Below are 21,412 nucleotides of genomic sequence, written 5' to 3' on the forward strand. Positions count from 1 at the left end.
ATTAAATTGTGTTCTGCTCGTGTACAGACTAAACAAACAACATAAAATGTGTTAAGCTTTGAGTTTTAGAGGTGCTGGCAGATGGATTTTGTTCCTCAGATAGAGCTAGGGTATCTGTTCCAGTTTCTGAGTGTGTTCCCGAAAACACACATTGATTGGAAAAAACTCAAGCTAATACAGAAACCAAAAGTTGACAACACATTTAACACAGAAAATACAGCACAGATATAGAAACACAGATTCATTAGACATTAAAGATGACCACGTTTCTGTGGGATTAAGAAAGTGAGATACCAATGAAGGATTTTGTATGTTTCATCCTACCATTGGATCAATCTTACTAAGTATCCTTCCACAGTTAGTAACAGTCTAGTATTCAAATTGTAATATCAGTAATCTCATCGTAATCTTTAGCATATATAATGAAAAGGCTAACACAGCATGTGCAATGTTAACTACATGTCTAGACAGCATTTTATTCCTTTGTCCTAGATGTCTCTGATTTGAACAGTTAAGCCTCTGTTTTATTTTTTCTATCTGATCAAACAGGCCATGTTATTTCTCACATTCTACCCGTTTTTATGCTTCATATTTCTTTTCTGTGCAAGTTGCTTCAAAATACAATACCTTATTGTTCGCCCGCAAGTTCTGCTAAAACACACGTGACCTACATTCACTGGCGTGCCTGAACGTTTCTCCATGAGCCACAAACCATGGCAACAGTTGCCTGACCTAGCAGTGTATTTCATTTTGCCGAATCCGTGTTGTCTAATTGGTGAACAGCTTCTTTTTTTTTACCTTTGCTGGTGTTTTTTCTATTTGCATGATTTTCTTTAGCTGAAGAGCATTACAAAGCTTTTGTAATACAGACATTCTTCACAATTAAAAATTGGTTTGGTATTTGTGGAATCAAGTCCTTTTATTTTTTAACTAAAGGGTGATGCTATGTGTTTGATCACAGAAGGGAAAAAAGGACAATTGTACTCAGTAGTTACAACAGGTTTTACTGTTACTTATTACAAATATTTCAAATATTTACACTTAGAAAATAATCATTTTCTGATGTATCCCACCTTGCCCCACATCTGTACAGCTGAACCCCATAATAAACCTAGAAACCTGAGACATTAAAATCAAATAATTACAGCAGAAACAGATTGAGAAAGCTTGCTACACAGTAGCAGTAATGATCAGTAGAAAACATATTGGACCCAATACTTCTTTTTAGTCAACCAATATCTGACTGTACCAGATTTACCACAAAATATACTAAATATATTATACGTCAAACCTGCAAAATATTGGCCAACTATGGCTGATCCTGTAGGCAACATAAAATGTTTAACATTTACGATGTGATGTCGACTGCTCATCAGAGGACACTGTGGAGTCGCAAATGATGTCAAACTGTGCCCACTCTTCTGTGGACTCCTCCTTCAAATCCTTTCACACGCTAAAAAAAACAACATCTTGCACTTACACGTGAACATAAAAGTACCCACTCATATTTCCATTCCTGTGTGCTTTTCACTGCAGCGTCCTTTTCAGCAGTCGATCATAAAGAGCCGCTAAACAGAACATTTGTGATGAACCATTTCTGTCCAGTGCATTTCTGCAGAGCCAGTTGGTAGCCAAACTCATTGTCAGTGCTCGCCACAAGCTCTAGGCATCTCTTTGATTTCCTGTTCTGAATGGATCCTCCCTGAAAAGATAAAAGCAGGATGGTTAAAATTGAGCTGTGCAGCAGGAACACAATTTGTGTGCTCAATAGAACTTTAAATAAACACTGCTGTGAACACGCGCAGATGTGAGCTGCTGAAAAGCTCTGAGCGTTTTGGCTGATTTTTACACTACCCTGTTGATAGCATCACCATGGCTTGAAGGTAAAAAACAAAACAAGGTAATTGCCAGTGAAGTCATTAGCAATCTCCCTAGCAAGGCTAAGGTTTTGAGAATATAATAAGTGAGAACAATCATAGAGAAAAATATGAAACATAAAACACACCAGAAAAAAACCATCTGGTTTTGTGGAGGAAGAGAGGCTGAAACAAAGGCATTAGGGACTGTAGAACTGCATCATTAGTTTCACAGCTATTGCGTTATTTTAAAAATAAATTATTAAATGTTTTAAGATGAGAGTTATGCCTGAAGGAAGAACAAATCCTTTAGCGCAAAAAGAAAGTTATGTCCAACAGCAGTTTCCCCATTCTGTTAAAAAGAGAGCGCATAAAAGCCCTCCCAAAAATTCTAGCACATCCTAAAGAAACGAGACAGGATTTTCTCATTACAGCGTCATGGTCGAGCAAGGGCAAGTGACTGAAGAGGAGGTCTTCAACAGTCAATACTGCGTGGAGACAGCTGTGAAGAGAGAGCTCTTTCCAAAGCTATAAGAGGAAAGCAGAGGGATGTGGGAGGAAAAGACCAAAGGATTGGACTGGTTGTACAGACCGTGAAATGAATTATTCTGTCTGTATTTACACAGTCGTTTGGTCCGTCTGTGAGGTCCAGGAGTCACTTTTTTTTATTGATAACAGATTGGTTATAACTACTGAAAGTGGACATTTATGGACCACCATTTACTGAGATCCTGAAACAGCCCATAAAAGCACTGAAGCTTATTTTTCCAGGTAAAAATAACAGATTATTACATTCCATGCAAAGGCAAGGCAGGTTTATTTATAGAGCACCATTCATACATAAAGCAATTCAAAGTGCTTTACAGAGTTAAAAGCAAAGCATTAATAACATTATGAGCTTTAAAAGACATGACATTGAGCAGATATAAGACACAATATAAGAAAAGTACAGAATAGAGTTCTGTCTCTTTTGGCAGGGAGAGGAAGCTTCTGTTTTATCAGTCCAGTTGTTTCTCAAACCAGAGGAAACTGTAGTCCTTTAGCCAAACACAATTAAAAGATAAAAATAGAATAAAGAATACAAACATGTGGGAAGTGATTCAAAGGCCTGGAACAAGGTCAAGTTTTAAACCTCAAGCCCCTCAACTCACCCAAGTTATCCTGCTGCTGCTTGTTAAAAAAAAGCCCCCGGGAGTCAGGATGATGAATGTATATGTGAACTTGTGGCATGTGGGATGCTATGTTAAATATTGGATTTACTATGCTATATACAGAACAATAGGTGTTTGTTCCTGGGAAATAAAAAGGAATCACCCACACACACTGACATAAAGGAACAATCAAAACAAAGTCATGCAGTCCCTCCTACTGATGTGCACTTGTTTTCTAATCATAGATATCAGCACCTGCCAACAAATGACTCATCTTTACATGCAAGCTCACATTTTAGATCTTCAACACATAAAGGAATAGCTAAGTCATTTTCAAGAGCATAGCAGGTTAATGCAACTTTCAAAACAATGAACAGTAATGCATGTTATCTCTTAAATGAACATATTGTGATACCTCTCGGCTCTGCTGATAGGTTCATCTTTGCTTGACAATTTGCATATGTGCATATTTCAGTCATGATATGCTCCAGTCCATCTGATATGTCCCTGTTCAACTTACTGAATTAACTAAAATGACCTCTCAAAGTTCAGTTTGAGGATACCTGACATGGACACACTGGCAGCAGCCATCCACAAGTGTCAGGAATATTGTTCTTGTTATAGAAAACATTTTGATTTTAATACATATTTGGCTGAACAAGAAGCAGAGTTTTTAATTACTGCTGCACTGACAGCAAAGCATACAATAATATGAGGCCTTTTGAGCCCAAATCAAAGCATGCAGTTAATCCAATTCAGCCGCTGTTATGGGCTGTTTTAAGGTTACTGCCTGTTCTGTTTAAAGACTCTGTGCAGCACGGAGCCGCTAATGAATAAAGACAATCATTAAGTTTCAATGAGTGTTCGTCACTAAATGATCTGCAAGATTGAGTGAAAATCCAGTCAAATAGTAAATTAAACCACTTGCATGATTAAAAAGCAGCCTCCACAGTTGTTATTTTCTCCTACCTCAAACCTCTCCTACAAACTACTCAGACTAAAGAATAGAAAACGTGTGTTCTTGAGCCTTGTGTTTCCTGACCATGTGTGGGGTGTGTGTCATTAGTTGTTACCTGAGAAAAGAGCCAGTGGAGCTTCATGCGTTTGGCTGCAGCATAGCTGCACTCAATGAGGCGCGGTCTGCTGTTCACATCCACCAGGCACTTGTTGTCGTCGTCGTCGACGGTGGGACTGAGGAGCCCAATGTGGAGCTGCTGAGTACTTGTGTAGTACACATTCTACAAGAAAGAACATCCAACTTCAAACAAACTGTGAAGTGCTTCGCTGTATCTTAAGACATGCGGGGAATGACATTTAATAACAACTATTCTAGAGCTTGTATTTAACCAAGTAAGTAATAAACTGTGCAGGAAATAGGCTTGCTCTTTGTTGTTTGGATATGATAAAATCTCTATATAAGTGTTATTCACATACATTAAACATGAGTAAAGCTATCCTGTTAAAATGAGAATGAGGAAAGACAAAAAAAATATATTAAAAGACAGTACTGATAATTAAATCAGGAATTGGGAGACAATGAGACTAATTGTGCCCTGGCTGATGAAATCCTGCCTAGATTGTGTTTCTTTTGCAGGCAGTTGTTTTTTTACATTAACCTCACAAAATCCCCAAATCATTTACAGCAGAGGCATGTTTTGTTTTTCAGAAAGGAAAGGCTTAGTGGTATAAACACAAGTTGGAAGAGAGAGAGCAAAAAAGACAATCTATTGAACACATTTACAGACAGACAAATGAAGCAGAAGTCAAAGTCTTCTGCTGTTAGTTTTGTGTAGTAAACATAGAAAATAAATACAAAGGAATGAATGCTCATATTGGATTACTCATTGGTGTAACTTACTAATGTGTAAGTACATTTATATCAGTGCTGCCCTTCAGTGCAGCTTTAAGGTTTATGTGCTCTACTTAAGTAAACTTGATTTGATTTGCTCTTTCAACACGCCTACATTTTGAATAGTTGAACCAATGACTGACTGATTGATGACAATCAATCATCAACTAGTGGCTCCCAAACTGTATGACCCGAGACGACTTGAAGAAAAAACTTTGTGCCTGAGCTTCAACTTGAGCAGCAGAAATTGTTTAAAAACGTGCGACAAGCAAGTTGCTTCAAACAAAATGGTTAAGACATCAGTGGTGAATGGGGGAGTTAAGATTCACATCAGAGTAAACATGTTTTGGAGCAGAACATCTAACATGTCTAATTCTGCACCACTATTTGCACTCCAAGATCATTTCTTCTTTCTAAATAAATCATCTTGGCCATGTTTGCGACTTCTGCAGCTTGTTCGCTTTTTACTCTTATCCAAAAAAGGCCTCCTGCCGCCTTCACAACAGAAATTAAACAGTGACTAGTGTGATTTTAAAAAATCTGTGCTGCTCACTTTTTGGAGCAGCTCAGACTGCCAGACGTTATGTAGCTCTGGTTTCTATTGTTACTGAGCTTAAGTCGGAATGTTTTATCATCGCTTGTGCTGAAATGCTGAATTGTACGGTAACTGACAACATGCTCTTGTAAAGTCAGACCTGTGCTGGATTGTAAACTTTGTATTTCTGACTCCTTTCATGCATGTGCACTGATGTAGCATTTATCACAACACCTGCAATACAAAGGATATCTCTGCCAAAGCAAAACAGTGAAACATATAGCTGGCACCTGCAAAACCTTGTTTTGACAGAAAACAGCAAACATTCAAACCCTTCTATTTCCATGTATTATTATAGAGGGAATAATTCCTCTCCATGACGTAACATGCAAACACTAAAATAGAGCAAACTGGATTTGTCTTGCAGATATCCCTAATCTCATTAGAAATGCTGGAGCTGCTCCAATCTGTTGTTTGATATGCCAGGATTAACAGAGAGCTATAGTGAATTACAGATTTATAATAAGAATGCTTTAGAGTTATTTAGGTCCCAGAAAGGGCTCTAGAAGTTTATCGTATGGGTTTTTAAAAAAGAAAAGGCGTTACAAGATTATACAGCTTTCTCCTGAATCAGTTTTAATTTGCGCTGTGGTGCAAATGTCAATAGAGGCGTAATAAGTGTGAAATGTCCAATAGATTCATTCAAATTGAGAGGGATAATGTGAGATCAAGTCTCACTCCATAAGACAAGTTTTCAGCTGCCACAGCAAGGTTAAACAATCTCTGAAAGCAGTCTGTTTAGACATAATGGGACGGAGAGATCGATAGGAGCTGAAAGAGCCAGGAGAAAGTAAGTGATAATCAGACTATGCTAACATTTGAAGACACTTGAAGGCCCAGTTACTGGGGCTGAAATATATCCTGGACAAGCAGTCCAAAGACATCACTTGAAGAGACTGAGTGAAAACATGTGACAGTAAAATAGAGGGGTATCACAGTGGATCTGAAATGGTTTTGCTCTTTAATCTTTTAATGTTCATGGAAAATAAGAAAGTAAACATTTAGAAGAAATCCGGAGACAGAGACAAATGTTCAGGCACAATATAACTTGTTGTTTTGTCAGTAACATGGCATTTTATTCTTGATGCCTAAGGAAAGGGCATGAAAAATAGGAGATGCGTTTTATATGTATTTAACAACATTGAGGTCTGTTTCTGTAAAGTGCAAAAAAGGAAACCTGATCCCGTTTTATGAGGAAAAGCTTGTGAGTTTGATCCAATGCGAAGGCAAAGGAAGGGGAGATTATTTTTCTTCCAGATGGAGCAGGTTTTATTGAGTCAGAAGAACCCAAGATGGAGATAAAATAGAGAGGTGATGTATTAAATCTGGCTTTATGCTACATGCTGCATGAAACAGTCTTGCAGAGAAAAAAGAAGAGAGAGAGAGAGAGAGAGAGAGAGAGAGAGACAGACAGACAGAGAGAGCGAGATGGTGCTGGTACCTGAGGTGTCATCCCATGACAGAGGTACAGGATGGGCACATTGTCGTTGTCAGGCCCCTGGTCCAGACACAGCTCGATCTTCAGAGAGTTTTTCAGCTGACATTAAGAGACACACACAATTAAAAAAAGAGCGTTGTACACATGACATTTTGAACCTCACTAAGTATTTATTCTATGCTACTCAGTGTGAATTTCAATTTCACAACAATATACATTACAATTAATCCCTTAATGTACAAACAAAGCAAATACATGAAAGGAAACAGAGGGAGGACTACACTCAAAGGATTTTCAGTCATCTTGCTTTGAAAATAAGACCAAAAGCATGGACTGCCAAAAGCCATAAACTGTAAATTGAGAATGTTGCTGCCTGGGTTTTAAGATGACTGCAATTAAAGGTCGTATATCTCCTGTTTATTACAACCACAATGATTCCCTGTGTGTTTTGGAATTGATTATGAAGTATTTTGTTAGTTTTGTTCGTTGCCTTATATTTTACATACTCATATAGTTATGATCCGCTACGAAAGGTAACATCCTCCAACACCGCTCCAATCAGAGGGAAGCTGATTTAATAAGCAATAACCTTTGTGTTGGAAAATTGATATTCAACCATTTCCTTGTTTGTAGGTAAAGAATAAAGATTTCAAACAATGGTTGTTATGATTTCTATGTTGTATATAAGGTCCTTTCTGTACATTATATTTCCAATGATGGTAATTCTTAAGATTCATTTTTCTGTTTTATACGTTTATGTAATAAGACAACTGAAAACAGCCATCCTGATTGGAGAAGGAAATTTGAAAGTGTTATGTGAGGGTAAGACACCTTTCTGTACTGGAAAGGTTTTGCTCCCTTCTTTTAAATAAATGTAGAAGTACATTATTTCTCTCTCAGGGGAAAGAAACTATTATCCAAGCATTAAGCACTGCTTGCTGCAGTGCTCACTGTGATTATATAAAAATGTATCTACAATTTTGTATGAGAGGACAGGCTATATGTTGGAAGGAAAATAAGCCATCTTCCATCATCATCACCTTGCCTCTGTTATTCTCAATAAACAGAATGTAAATATTAAATATACACAGAAAATACAGAAGACACTCGGCCTGAGCGGATTGAATCATCCAAGAACCTGAATCATACTTTACAACCGTCCATGATCCATTCATCTTTATAAAAATGTAAATAAGAAGCGTTAGGCTTGATGAACATTACTCAGACTGTGAAGCCGAGCCATAGGGTTATTCATGTGCATCATGACAAAGGTCTGCCTGATTGCAAGACACAAATCTGTACCGAAGGCAGCTGTGGAGATGCTGGTTTGTGTGGGGGGAGAATTAAGTTAAGATGTGAGATCAGGAGAACACAGCGAGAGATGATTCAGCTTCCCATTGGCTCAGGAGAAGTCGACTCATATCTGATAATCAGAAAATCCACAGGAACAACATGGTCCAGTGCCCTGTCTCAGGACCAAATTATTTCTACTGAAAGAAACACGAGACAACAGGGACCCACTGTGGGAAATAAACATGAGCTTAAAGTCAGAGTTAAACAGTATTAAGTGTCTTTAATGTGACATATCTATCTTGATTGTAGTGCTCTAACAAAGGTTTAGCCCTTTAAACACCGAGATTCACAGATGAAGCTACCCTCATTGACAAAGAGAAGGTGAGAATAAAATATAAAAAACACATTCTTCTGCAATGTAAACTCAATTTATCAGCCATTCTGGTGGCATCTATTGACTCCTCCAACCACTGACTCGCCCATCAAATGCATGTCGCAAACATAGAATAATGAGGTCGACTACCTTGCAGAAGTGAATGTAATGAGGCCGGCCTATTTCCTCGTGACATCCTTTCCCCATTCGTCAATTTGTACAAGAAAAAAAATTCAGCATCCAGACAACATAGAAAGCCGTGCCATTACACTGTGGTCTGTGTGTCAATGTGTGTTAGGGTGCAGCACAGTGACGTGAGGTGGGAGGACCATGGAAAGGAAGCTGTTTGAGAACAACAAGAACACTGCCAGCATGTGCAGTTTTTTCTTTTTGGCTTCTCTAACTGTAACAAAATGTTGCTGCAAAACTGTGGCAGGTTTAAATTGCATCCATATTTAAAGTCAATGAATGTATAACATCATCTATGTATCGAAATGTATTAAGATTGTGACAACCCCTGCTGTGTCAGTGCTCCTCCTGTAGCCTTGTATCTCTCTCCACTCAGGTTGCCTTCAGGTAGTAAAGGGCAGAGCCGGTAAATTGATGTCATGCACCTGGGTAAGGCTGGGCCTCAGTATTTAAGCTGGCTTCTCAGTCTTTCAGTCTCTCTCTCTTTCTCTCTCTAGTCAACACTAAATTTGGTCTGTGGTCTTTGTTTTGCCTTCATAGCACCACACACATTCACCATTGCATTCACCACTTATCTACAGCCTGCACATTCTTTTATGAGGATGTTTTTGCCTTATTTTTCCATGAACTATCGCTTAAATAACTTTAACACTGTGTGCTCTCCCTGTTTGTCCAACTCACTGAGCCCGGGTTTTGACAAGATGATTAATGAAACCCTGGAGAGGGCTGGTCTAGCTGCAGCATGTTGCAACTTGTTTTTTAACATATTTGTGTCTTTTGTTTTTTTTTAGCATTTTCACTTTAAAGTATCTAACTGCTTAAAGGCTTTTTACTCCAGAGGAGAGCCTTATTTTTTCCACCTTTCTTCAACAAAATAAATATGTTTAGTGCCTTCTGAGAAGAGAAAGAAAGAGCTCGAGTCTCTACAGCAAACCCTCCTCTTTGTGAACTGTTTGTGCTCTTGACAGCAGCCATCCGCATCCCAACACAGGGGATTACAATTATTTGCTAAGCCTTGTTGTCTTGACTTGTTTTTGGCTTTTTTTTTCTTTCCGGCGCTGAAATGAAACTGAGATGAAGATGGAGGATGAGGCTTACCACTCCGTAGGCGATGGTGTCGCTGTACATCCTCATCTCAGGGTAGATGTTGACCAGATACCATCGGAAAGTTTTACACCGCAGCCTCTTCCTCAGAGCCTTCCTCTCGCTGATATCGCCGATATCAATCCCAGAGTCCTGGGTCCAAGCAAACAGACACACACACAAAACCACACACACACACACACACACACACACACACACGCACACACACACACACACAGAGGAACACAGCGACAAACACAAAGCATAAAATTGATTAACCGTGGCTTGTGGAGAGGCAGATCAGATAATGGGCCATTGAGGAGCAGTGTGAAGCCATTTGTTGTGTATTTGAAAAGCTTCTACTGGGTTTGATTTTTGTCCAGTTCTGCCTTGGAAATCACTGTGCAGCTCCAGCTGCCACATCACACACACACATATGCACATGCACATGCATGCGCACACACGCACACAGATGTACTGTCCCTATTTGGGATGTTTTTTCAGGTTTTTATTTTTTACAAAACTTCCATTTTAATCTTGATTGAGAGACATGAGTACATGTACTACAGAGATACAATGCATTGTTTGTATTAAACCACAGCCCTCCAACATATTTATATAGAATTGTACAAGTAACCAATCATTAAAGCACCAAGTAAGGCAAGATTTGATGACTACAATAGAAAAATAGATTACATCTACAATAACCCCAATATTACTCATTTACCTGAGGGACTGTAATGGAATGCTTTCTGATGTGTTCAGAGGTTTAGTTACCTGACTCTTACTTGTCATGAACATCATCTCACTAGAAACGTGTACATTTTTATGTGTTACATGTTACAATTTCATGTGTTCATAGACCTGTAAAAGAGAATGTTTCCTGAGTGGATCTAATAAAAAGAAACTACAGAAATAACATTTTTTAGACCCTTAAAAGTAACAAAAGAACAGGTATACATGAAGATTAAAGATGTTTGTTGTAATGTTGTTGTATGTGGGGTTTTTCATTCAATTCTCTCTGTTCAACCATCATATGACCCCTCAGATTTATTTTGTGACCATTTGCAGGGTTAGAGCCATACATTGGAAACCACTGAACAAACAACCTTTACTGTAATTTACTGTAAAACATCTACAACAGTAACAGTGGCCTACAATGTGTCAGTAACAGTCTAATAACGTCTAGACAGTACCAGTTACAGGGATATTTTATTCATAATAAGACTTTGACTTGCTGATTATACTGTGCCTTTAAGTACTGCAGTATCTTTACGTTATGTTCATGTGATTTTTTTCTCATTGCATGTCATCATCTGGCTCATGTTGTCCTCAAACATCATTGACGCCTCTCTTTAATAACGCAAAAGCTCTGGAGGGTCGAAAAGTTGACAGGGCTCTCTGGTGCGCAAAAACATCAAAAAGTGAACTCAGATGGGTGCAGACATAAACAACAGTACTCGGTTTGTTTTACATCTTCAGATTAACACATATATATATATTTTGTTTTGTGGATAATTCATTGGGCTAAAGCTGCGGCTAAATTTCATGCTTCTTGAGTCCAGACTCTGTTAAATGCCTCATTATTGACTGAATGAATTGCCCGCAGATGTTCATCTATTCATAACGTGGATTTACATATTCAAACTGATTATGCAGGAGGAGAAAAAAAGCTTCAGTGAACAAACATTTGACTTCGCCTTTGAGGGGTGCTAGATTTAACATGAGACGACATAGTGCAATTATTTACTTTAATTTACTGAATCCCAAATGAAGATCAAATAAAAACATTTAATCCAAAGTAAAAACACTGGTTCAACTATTAAAATACAAGACAGCCGGCAGCATATACAGTTTGCATCATTTGGATTCACTGTGAATCTGCAAAGAGATATTTTGTGCTTTAACAGTTGTGGACACTGTGGATGTCTTCATTCAGTCTTTTAAATCATGGAGATATTTAAAAGACTAAATAGTTAGTATTTCTACATAATTAATACAACATTGAAATAATTGAATTATGTACCTTTTTTGTCTATGTTGTTTTTATATAAGTTATCGTTTGTTCCCAATATTTCAGCTGTAATACAGCTTGTTTCTTTTAAATGGTCCCTCTTTTCTGTTATTTCTTAACTGCTAACTTATGTTAATACTATTTGGATGATTCATATTTAGTATGTATTTATTCTGTTGCATGTATTTAATTCAGTCTATTATGTATGTGACGAGAAATCATTTCAACTGAGCTTTGTGGTGTGTCAGGAGCTGATTCAACCAAACATCTGCGATGAGACGAGCACAGTTGATAACAGATCACACTCAACGTTGTCACATTTAGATTAGGTGGATGCACAATGGAGCTGCCTGTTTGTCCTGTGTGTTTATCATGATGCTTTCTATATTCATGTTTGTGTGATTGTGCATGATTCTTTTCCACACCTGACTTGAGACGTCAGTATGAATGTTCCCCGGGGATTATAACATAAAGGTTGCAACGACAAATCCTCCAAACAGGAAACCCTTTGAAAAAGCTTCTTGATGACGTGTCTGCATTAGGGATGGGACAAATAATCAAGATTATAATATTCTGTGTTGTGCTATTACTGATACAGTGACACCTGTACTGTGTTATTCTGACTTGTGATACTAATGCAGAGGTGTTTTCTTCTCTTTTATCTTTATATGATGTCTCAACAGTATCTGTCAGTGCAGGCTGGAGCCAGCTTCTTAGCTGACATGTGACATTTGACGAATGAAACACCTTATTATATGTACTGATTTTTAAAGTATTCACAGTTTCATCTCAACGATACAACACATAGGAAGGAAGGAGCTTATGATCCGGCTCTGCATTACGGAAAACAGGCAAGCCTTTTCAGGGGTGTACGTCTTTTATCTTCTTCCGTTAAACAGCTTTAGGTTTTGACTAATTGACAAAGAAAAGGATTAGAACTGTTCATTGGGAATAAACCCATCTGGTAGAAGGTCAAATGCTAAAATCATGTATTTAAGATAATAATGTCAAATAAGCCCAAGAGAGGTCGATTTTCCTCAAAGTAATTACATTTAAATGAACACAAGAGTGACTGTTCTGCAAAGGCTAAGCCAATCCTAGATTTCTACCAGATTTTCATTTATTTCTTTGTTATTTTCTTTTTGATTATTTTCTGTTTTGTTTCATATTCCAACATGGCACAGAGAGTGAGTAATCTCTAATAAACAAACAATTACATCCTAGTATTGTTTACGACTTGAATGTATTGTGATGTCAGTGCAAAACATAGAATTTTGTATGAGCACTTTGTCTGGACATCCTTTGATTATTTAAAGCTGAAATGTGCTGTTTTTATCTATTGAATGTTTAATCTTTCATCTGAACAACAACTTAACAATTGTAGGTACCAATAAAGACACCTGAAATCTTATTATGATCGTTAATCACTGAAATATCTACTCTGCATGCTGAGATTCATCAACATGCCAAGTTCATTAAAGTATGATCTCAAAGTTTTGTTTATCAGAAAATATTGTAATGACATGATCATTCACCTCCATTGGAATATTCCAGGCCATGTACACGTGGCTCTTAAACTCATCCATCCAAACTTCTGCCACTCTGAGGGCGTTTCTCCTCACGTGAGTCGTCAGGTCCTCCGTGTAGGGTTTGTGAGCGCGCTCTATGTGGGCAATACGAGCACAAGGCAGGACCTCGACACTGCCGCCACACTGCCACACCTGCATTCCAACATTACAAACACAAAGAAAGGAGAAACATTTATACGTTATAGTACGAGCAGTGACTCTTCTTCATCTTATGAGTTGAAGTATTTCAGTTGTGGTCAAACCACAGGTCTAGAATCTCCTTATTTCTGTAAAAAACTGAAACCATTTCTGAAGTGGAAAGCGAAAAGTTTCAGAAAAGCCAAAGTCCCTGTGCGGCTAAGGTTCTACAAAAAGTATAAATGTGTAAATTTGTTCAGTCTTTTTTGTTCCTTCTTAAGTGCAGGTACCTCTGTTCTCATTATGCTGTTTCTCAGGTTAGAGAGAAGTTCAGAGGATTTCCTCACAGAAATGGGCAGTGACTGTTTCATTCTGGGCGGCTTGAAGCAGGACTGGGGCTACAGGCAGGGACTATTCATTACCTCTGCAGCCAACTGTGTCCTCAACTGTGAGGAGGGAGTCCCCGTGGTGGAAAACATTAATGTCCCAGTACACAGGAGGAGAAGCCCGATGAGTAAGAGCCAGTGGCACTAACTCCTCTCTGACATAATGAAGACCTCTGGGAGGCTCCAGACCCTGGTGAGGGGATCTGCGCAAACCGTGGGACCTCCATCCAGGAAATAGTGACAGGTAATGATAACGATAATAATGAGTTATTTAAAAAAAAAAAGTACAGTGAGTGTCATTTTACACTCCCTGCTAACCCACTTTATCACATAATTAGCCTGATGCAAATTTTTCTCCATACATTTATAATCAACATGCAGTCAAGGATTATAATTGTGATTATGCTAATTTATGTAAACCCACTTGATTTATTTTTCTGTTTACATTGCTTCCTGTATTATTTAACAGACTTAATTGACCCTATCAGTCAAATAAGGCAATCTGTTAAAAAATGTTCTTAATATCATTAAACACCAAAAGATGTGCATCGTTGAGTAATGAGTACTTTAAAAACATTGATGAGAGTTAAAGCTTTGAGGAAAATGTATAATACAAGGAATTAGGAAGTAAAATGGGAATGCAGAGTTTTGTCTGAATTATATGGTATAAATGCAAATCACAGAATCATAGAAATCAATGAAGATGGGTCATCAAAGGAGACATCACGCTAAGATTATGTGAAGATGCTCAGAAATCACATAAAGCTCAACATTAGTCCAGGACACAATGAGTTTCAGCATGAAAAAAAGCTGAAATCGTCCAACAGCACTGTCATTTGAGAACCAAATCACAGTGCCATGCCAATGTTAGTGCGGTTTTTCTTCTGCAGCAGCACACCCTGAACCTGTTTGAAGTCCCAAAAATAACTGTATACAACTTGTAATAAGTTGAGCATTTCGTACAAAATCATCATGATGTATCATTTTTATCCAACAAAAATAACCAAAACAGAAACTGGATGGTTGTTGAAGCCGCAGTGGTTTTCTGGCATCAAATTTAAACTTTCATGATATTCTTATTCATGTGCATTTATAAAAGATTTAGAGTGAGGTTGGCTTTAATGACTTTGGAGAGGAGAGAGAGAGAGTGGGGAATTACATGCAGGCAAGGAGCCACAGGTCGTACTTGAACCACGCCTGAGGACTACACCCTCCGCACATGGTGCGTATAAACAAACCACTAGGCACTGGTGCTCCATTCATGTGCATTTTAACAGAAAATATGTTGTTGAAGACACAACCAAACCCACCGTCCAATCAACAGTCCAGTCTTTGGACCAAGAAAACCAGTTAGTGCAAATGCTTTATGTTTTTGTACAATTGAGGTTATTTTTAAACAAAACGAACAAAAATATTGATGGCTCAAGCTTCTGTTCTTTTAATAATGTTTACTTTTGGTTTAAAAAGATTTTCATCTAACACATCTGATAAATGTAAATATAATTTATTTTAGTCAGTCTACAAAATTTTCCATTTCTTGAGGGGTGCTGCAAGCTTAGATAAAAAAATCAACAGATTCTCGGGCGCTGATTGCCTAGCAGTTCTGTCGCGCGCCCCACGTACAGAGGCTGTAGTTCTCTTCACAGCGGCCATGGGTTCCAATCCGACCTTGGCCCTTTGCTGCATGTCATCCCCGATTCTCTTCTCCCAACATTTCCTGTGTCTCTCTTCAGCTGCCCTATCCATTGAAAACAAATAGGCAAAAAAAAAAAAAAATCTAAAGATTTAATGAAATCTACAACAAAAATAATCAATTGCGTATTCACAAAACATCCAAAAACATGACTTGACTGAAAAAGCACAGGAGAACATCAAGAGATTTAAGCAAAGACTTTCATAAACTGTTTTAATTACAGCTCATAGGATCCCTCCCATTCTTCAGTGTCAGCTCTTCTTTAAGATAATGAAAATAATGCCTCTGCATTCAGCCCCTATGACGCCCACTGTAGGAAACCACTAATTATCTGCTGCTTTTTTTCCCAAATTAATCACAAGAAATGGGTCATTACTGTCAAGACAGAGGTCTGACTCCTCAATTAATCTGAGAACCTTCATTGTATTGTATTCAAAACACGACCTTTAAATACATTTGAGTGTTTCTAATGGCTCACTCCTCCTTGAATGATCAAACCCACCATGTAATTTGTATAGTGACTCATGAAATCTGTTTCGTCACACTGGAAATTTGCATTTACACAGATATGGTGGTGTGATCCTTTTCTCCAGCTCTGTGCTGTCAAAAAGCTGTTAAATATAAATAGCAATCAGATTTTAAAACCTTCTGTCACTTGGTCACTGTCATACAAAAATAATAGGTGTTATACTTTGGCCACACTGCCTCAAAACAAATCAAAGCAGCCACTAACTTTAGTCGATTTTTGAGTCCACTTTTTATTAAAAGTCAGGACCTCACTCCAGAAAGTCTCCCTGATTCAGCAGCGAGGGAACAATCTCAGTCAGGACGACACAACCACTCCCTTCAAACTTAAAACTCATCCCCTGCAGAAATATCTCACGTCCCACGCTCCCCCACTCGCCTCTCACTGCCACATCCGCCTGCAAATATGCTGCTGTCTGAATCTGAGCCTCCTCCCATCTCACTCTTTCTTTCTATAATTTTTTTTTTTTTATAGAACTTTTTTGGCAGAGAAGTCGTGTCATAATATAAAATTGTTTTCTCAGATCTATTATCAGGGCACCATCAGACAGAGTCTAAGCTAATTTTATTGCTGCCCTCATCATAATTAGCTTTGGATAAGAGCAAGAGCTAAATATCTTTAATGTAAATGTAATGTGAGTAGAAGTGCTTCATTCCTTTTTCTATGCACACTGGTGCCAGTTACACAAGCAGAGTGTCTCGTGGATTAAGTGGATTTTGATGGCAGTACTCACAAGGTTATTTCACCAAGGCTTTGAGGATTTAAAGCATTAACATGATAACAGTTTTGCGTTGCGTCAACATATCAAGTCAAAATACAGAAAATACAGTTTTTAAGCTTAATGATTGGATTGTCAGTGTGCTCTATAATCTTATGAACTTTTTGCAACCTCCAGTTTGTGTATGACGTGCTGCCTTCAAGTACAACAACCTATATCTATTTAATAGTGTTAAGCAGCAGTCACACCCTGCAGGCATGGAAACATTGTCTGTCACATGTTTGTGCTTTTCTTGTTCACAAAGAGCAGCAGCTTCCTGTTGTCACTCCCAAGATTCACAACCAAAATAGGATCAGGACATTTCTGAAATGTCTCAAACATCTCACATGTCTTAAACATTTCTCTGCTGCTCTTTTATGAACTCAGTCTCTTCTTTGCTGGATGCAAAACTTTTCTGGTACGCTATTTTTAAGTTCTTTATTTCCAAGAGAGGCAGTGAATTTACACATATTCAAATGTCATTATGATCAAAGATAGAAAAAAAGATGGAAGCAGCCCAAGATTAGCCTTTTAAATAAGCATACGCGTGAAGTATTAAGACACTCAATGTAGCATTAGTAGGCATTACAAAAAGACATGTGAAGACATACAGGTGGTAGCAACACTTGCCTTTACTTAGTCCATTGGTTTGAACCAATAAAGACTAAGGCTGACAGTCAGCTAAAGAAGCAACTTTTGTTCACTTCTGTTTTAAAAGGCTCAGTACTTAAAACTATTCACGATCCAAGTGGCAACTCTGTCCCCTTTATCGTTGTAAACTGCATGCTGTATATTGCATAGCATCAGTTACTAAAGGGATGGAACTCGACAAAAAAGCTATTCCTTCCACCTCATTCATATATAGCCTAAATAATAAGATACACTTTTTTCCTGTTGAATATTTTTGTCTATTATTTAACTGTTACAATGCAAAAGTCTATTGTATAAAGTTACATTGCGCCCCACCTCTATATTTACAAATGTTGTTACAACATAGTTATAACCTGTTATGCTATTATTATGATTTTATCACGCTATTTCAGTAGGTCTGTAAGTCATGCGTTTAAAATACAAATGAACTCCTGAAGTGTTGATGTTGTTATTGATAATGAACTAAAGTGGGAACAAGAGAGGGAAAGAGAGAGAGAGGGAGAGAGAGAGAGATAGAGAGAGAGAGAGAGGGAGAGAGAGAGAGATAGAGAGAGAGAGAGATAGAGAGAGAGAGAGAGACACAGAGAGAGAGAGAGAGAGAGAGAGAGAGAGAGACACAGAGACAGAGAGAGAGAGAGAGAGAGCGAGAGAGAGAGAGAGAGACACACACAGAGAGAGAGAGAGAGAGAGAGAGAGAGAGAGAGAGAGAGAGAGAGAGAGGGAGAGAGAGAGAGATAGACACAGAGAGAGAGAGAGAGAGAGAGGGAGAGAGAGAGAGACACAGAGAGAGAGAGAGAGAGAGAGAGAGGGAGGGAGAGAGAGAGAGATATAGAGAGAGAGAGAGAGAGAGAGAGAGAGAGAGAGGGAGAGAGAGAGAGATAGAGAGAGAGAGAGAGAGAGGGAGAGAGAGAGAGAGAGCGAGAGAGAGAGAGAGAGAGCGAGAGAGAGAGAGCGAGAGAGAGAGAGCGAGAGAGAGAGACAGATGAAATGTTCCATTTATGGAGCTGAGCAGACGGAGATCTGAAAAACCGTGAGTTCATGCATCAGTCATGCCATGAGTCATCACTGCAGGCTGGAGGTAGAGATATGATGGGGTAGGATGTATTTTCATGATAAACATCATGAATCTTAATAAAGGCTGACAAACATTTGAATAGCACTAGATGTGAGGGTATGACAAAAGCACAGCTTCTGTCTTCATGCAGGATACACCAGGAAATAAAGCTTTTCTAACACTGCTCTCCTCTCGGTCAGCACTTTTCTGGATGAGACAATGTTAAATAAACGAGATGTGAGGTATACAGAGTATACTTTCGGCTGAGCTCTAAGCAAGGCAAAAATTCTGATGAAATGTGTTTTGCAAACTGGAATCTAAAAAAGATTATGCATATGACAAAAATATCCGTTGTTCTTTAAACTTAGAATAGCTGACGTTACAAACATCCTGACAGTTTGTGATGTGATGTGCGGTGACACTTTGTCATTTAAAGCTGTCAAACTTATTAAAGAGATGCATCGGCAAAGGAAGCACCCATCTTTTATAACCTCCTGTCAAGATGAGATGCACCTCAGGAACTTTTAGACCGTATATTCCTCTGATTTATTATGCTGCTTTTGGAATTTCCTGTTTTTCGTGTCAGGGCATCTGAAGCAATCTTCTTTCATCTCTGTGCACTGTGCACCTCACCTCTCCCATCCTCCAGAAAACATAACTGGCTTTAAAAGACACCCTAATATTTCCACCACTGCATCCATTTCACATTTCCTCACTGTTTTGTGATAATAAAGCCCTTCACATCAAAGCACAGACTTTCTTTTAAGGTAAATCTGAGCGCCCTCTTTTGCTGCCCAGGGCACAGAGTCAGTGCAGACAATTGGCTTAGAGTGTCTACTATGTGAATCAACTCTGACAGTTTTCAGTCTGAAAAGTGGAGTATGTCTCCTTTCCTCTCTTACAGACTGTCCTGAAAACCAACATACATCTCCATCACTGTTCCTCTCAACTAAACCATGGATTCCTTTCAGGATTGACCACCCAACCCTCTTCTTTGAAACAAACTGTTAACTGTCTGCAGTAAAACAGACACCAGAATCATATGTTCAATCTAATAAATGAAGACTTTGATGAGAAAAATAATAGGAGGTGTTCAGGATTTATTAGCGTTCCTCTCGCTAAGTATGATCATTAATTATTCCTCAGGGATAAACAGTCATTCAACTGCAAAATAAGTTTTAAAATCCAATCACTCCCTCATTATTTTAACATCCTGCGCCTGTTCTGCGGTGGTGCCACCACTCCCTAGATAGCTCATGGTGCCGAAGCACAGTGACCCTATCAGTACAGCCCTGTCATGGTTAAATTGCTTTTATAGAGAAGTAACGCACCATAGACCTGTGTTTAAAAGCCTTAAAGACAACACAGTCTACAGTAGAGAGTAAAACTACTCAGCAACAATCTGACCGTCACTTGGCTCTGAATGCTGCCTTTGAACATAAATGGCTAATGAAGAATAAATGCATATAAATGAAATTTGAAGGAGACATTGCTGCAGCAATCCATGCAGACAGCATGTGACGAGTCGTGTCGTTGCATTATTAATGTACCTCTTTACCACCACATCCTGTCTAATGAAGAACATGGGTTTTTTTCTTTTTCTAGAAGGCAAGAGATGCTGAGGAGTTATTATCCAGGGACTGTTAATGTCTAACCCGCCTCATTCTGCTGGCTTCTTCGTCTTATTTTTCACATCATATCTATCGAAATCTGTTTCTGTAAGAGTTTTTAAATCACTGGCTACAACAGATGTGTCTAATTAAAGTCTTCCTTCTTGAGCATTTTTTGGCCTTGCTATATATTTGAGAGGATGAATATGCAAATCAAGGCGTTTTCAACTTTATATCACAGCACACTTGATTTAACAGGACAAAATGCACCCATGAATAATAGCTCAGGGAAAAAAGTGTTATATCACATTGCAATGTGCATTTTCTACCAGATCTGTCAAATCTGATCCGTCATCTCCATGTTAGAGCTTTTGTATTCACCCTGTGCTCGTGAATCTCTAATCTGGAGGGTATCTTAAAAAACTCTGCAACCACAACTCATCCTCTCTGCTGCAGCCTCCCAAAGTCCTCCGCTCCTACTGTGTATTACTGTCTTTGGATCAGGGCAACAAGAATGCACAGGAAGGAAGTCTTACTTTCCCGGATGAGGTTTGTTGTTGCTCCAGACGCCTCTAAGATTTCTTTAGCATTTTATACCCCAGTGGCAGTACGAACAGTTGAGCTCCCAACATCAGTCTCTGCTTGTTCAAAAATCAACCGCATCAAGAACTATGTTAAAACAAAAAAATGTGTTTTTGCCTTTTTAAGAACCAAAATAATGTCTTACATTTGTATGATGACATTATTTGTTAGTCATACTTTATAAATATATTTATCTGTGAAATAATGCTGCTGTTCAGAAGATATTCTGTTATTCTTTGGAGATTTCAGTAAGGTTAAAACAGCATTTAATACAATTAACTATGTAGATTTTATCTTTCATAAATCTGTGCTACATTTATTACGGCCCATATCACCTCTGTCAGACAGAAGTCATTCTCACTGATTGTCCTGTTGGTTTGAGATTATGTGGTGGGCTCCCATACGTTTTCAGCAGTACAGGGGTCATCAAACTCAATCAGAGCTGGACTAACAGGTACACACTGAATCATTATAGCAAAAAATACAAGATTCATCTAGTATATATTACAAAGAACTGTATGTATCATTGAAGTGATGGAGAAAGACAAATTAGCAATGACAAAACTGACTCATTAAAAACACATTTAAATGCAACTTTATGTTCAG

The 21,412-nt window shown here is 38.3% G+C and overlaps 1 protein-coding gene across 1 annotated transcript in view; it reads right to left on the reverse strand.

Annotated features, from left to right (window-relative positions):
• Positions 1-984: 984 nt before the first annotated feature.
• Positions 985-21,412, reverse strand: part of galnt18b (UDP-N-acetyl-alpha-D-galactosamine:polypeptide N-acetylgalactosaminyltransferase 18b) — a 78,031-nt gene continuing 57,603 nt past the window's right edge. Inside the window, exons 7-11 of the mRNA XM_020661052.3 lie at positions 13,377-13,562; positions 9,843-9,980; positions 6,893-6,988; positions 4,081-4,245; positions 985-1,702 (exon numbers count right to left, since the gene is read on the reverse strand). Coding sequence (XP_020516708.1) covers positions 1,556-1,702; positions 4,081-4,245; positions 6,893-6,988; positions 9,843-9,980; positions 13,377-13,562 — 732 coding nt within the window. The 3' untranslated portion in view covers positions 985-1,555. The remainder of the gene's footprint in view (positions 1,703-4,080; positions 4,246-6,892; positions 6,989-9,842; positions 9,981-13,376; positions 13,563-21,412) is intronic.

Source organism: Labrus bergylta, chromosome 3 (genome assembly GCF_963930695.1).
Source record: "Labrus bergylta chromosome 3, fLabBer1.1, whole genome shotgun sequence".
Lineage (NCBI taxonomy): Eukaryota > Metazoa > Chordata > Actinopteri > Labriformes > Labridae > Labrus > Labrus bergylta.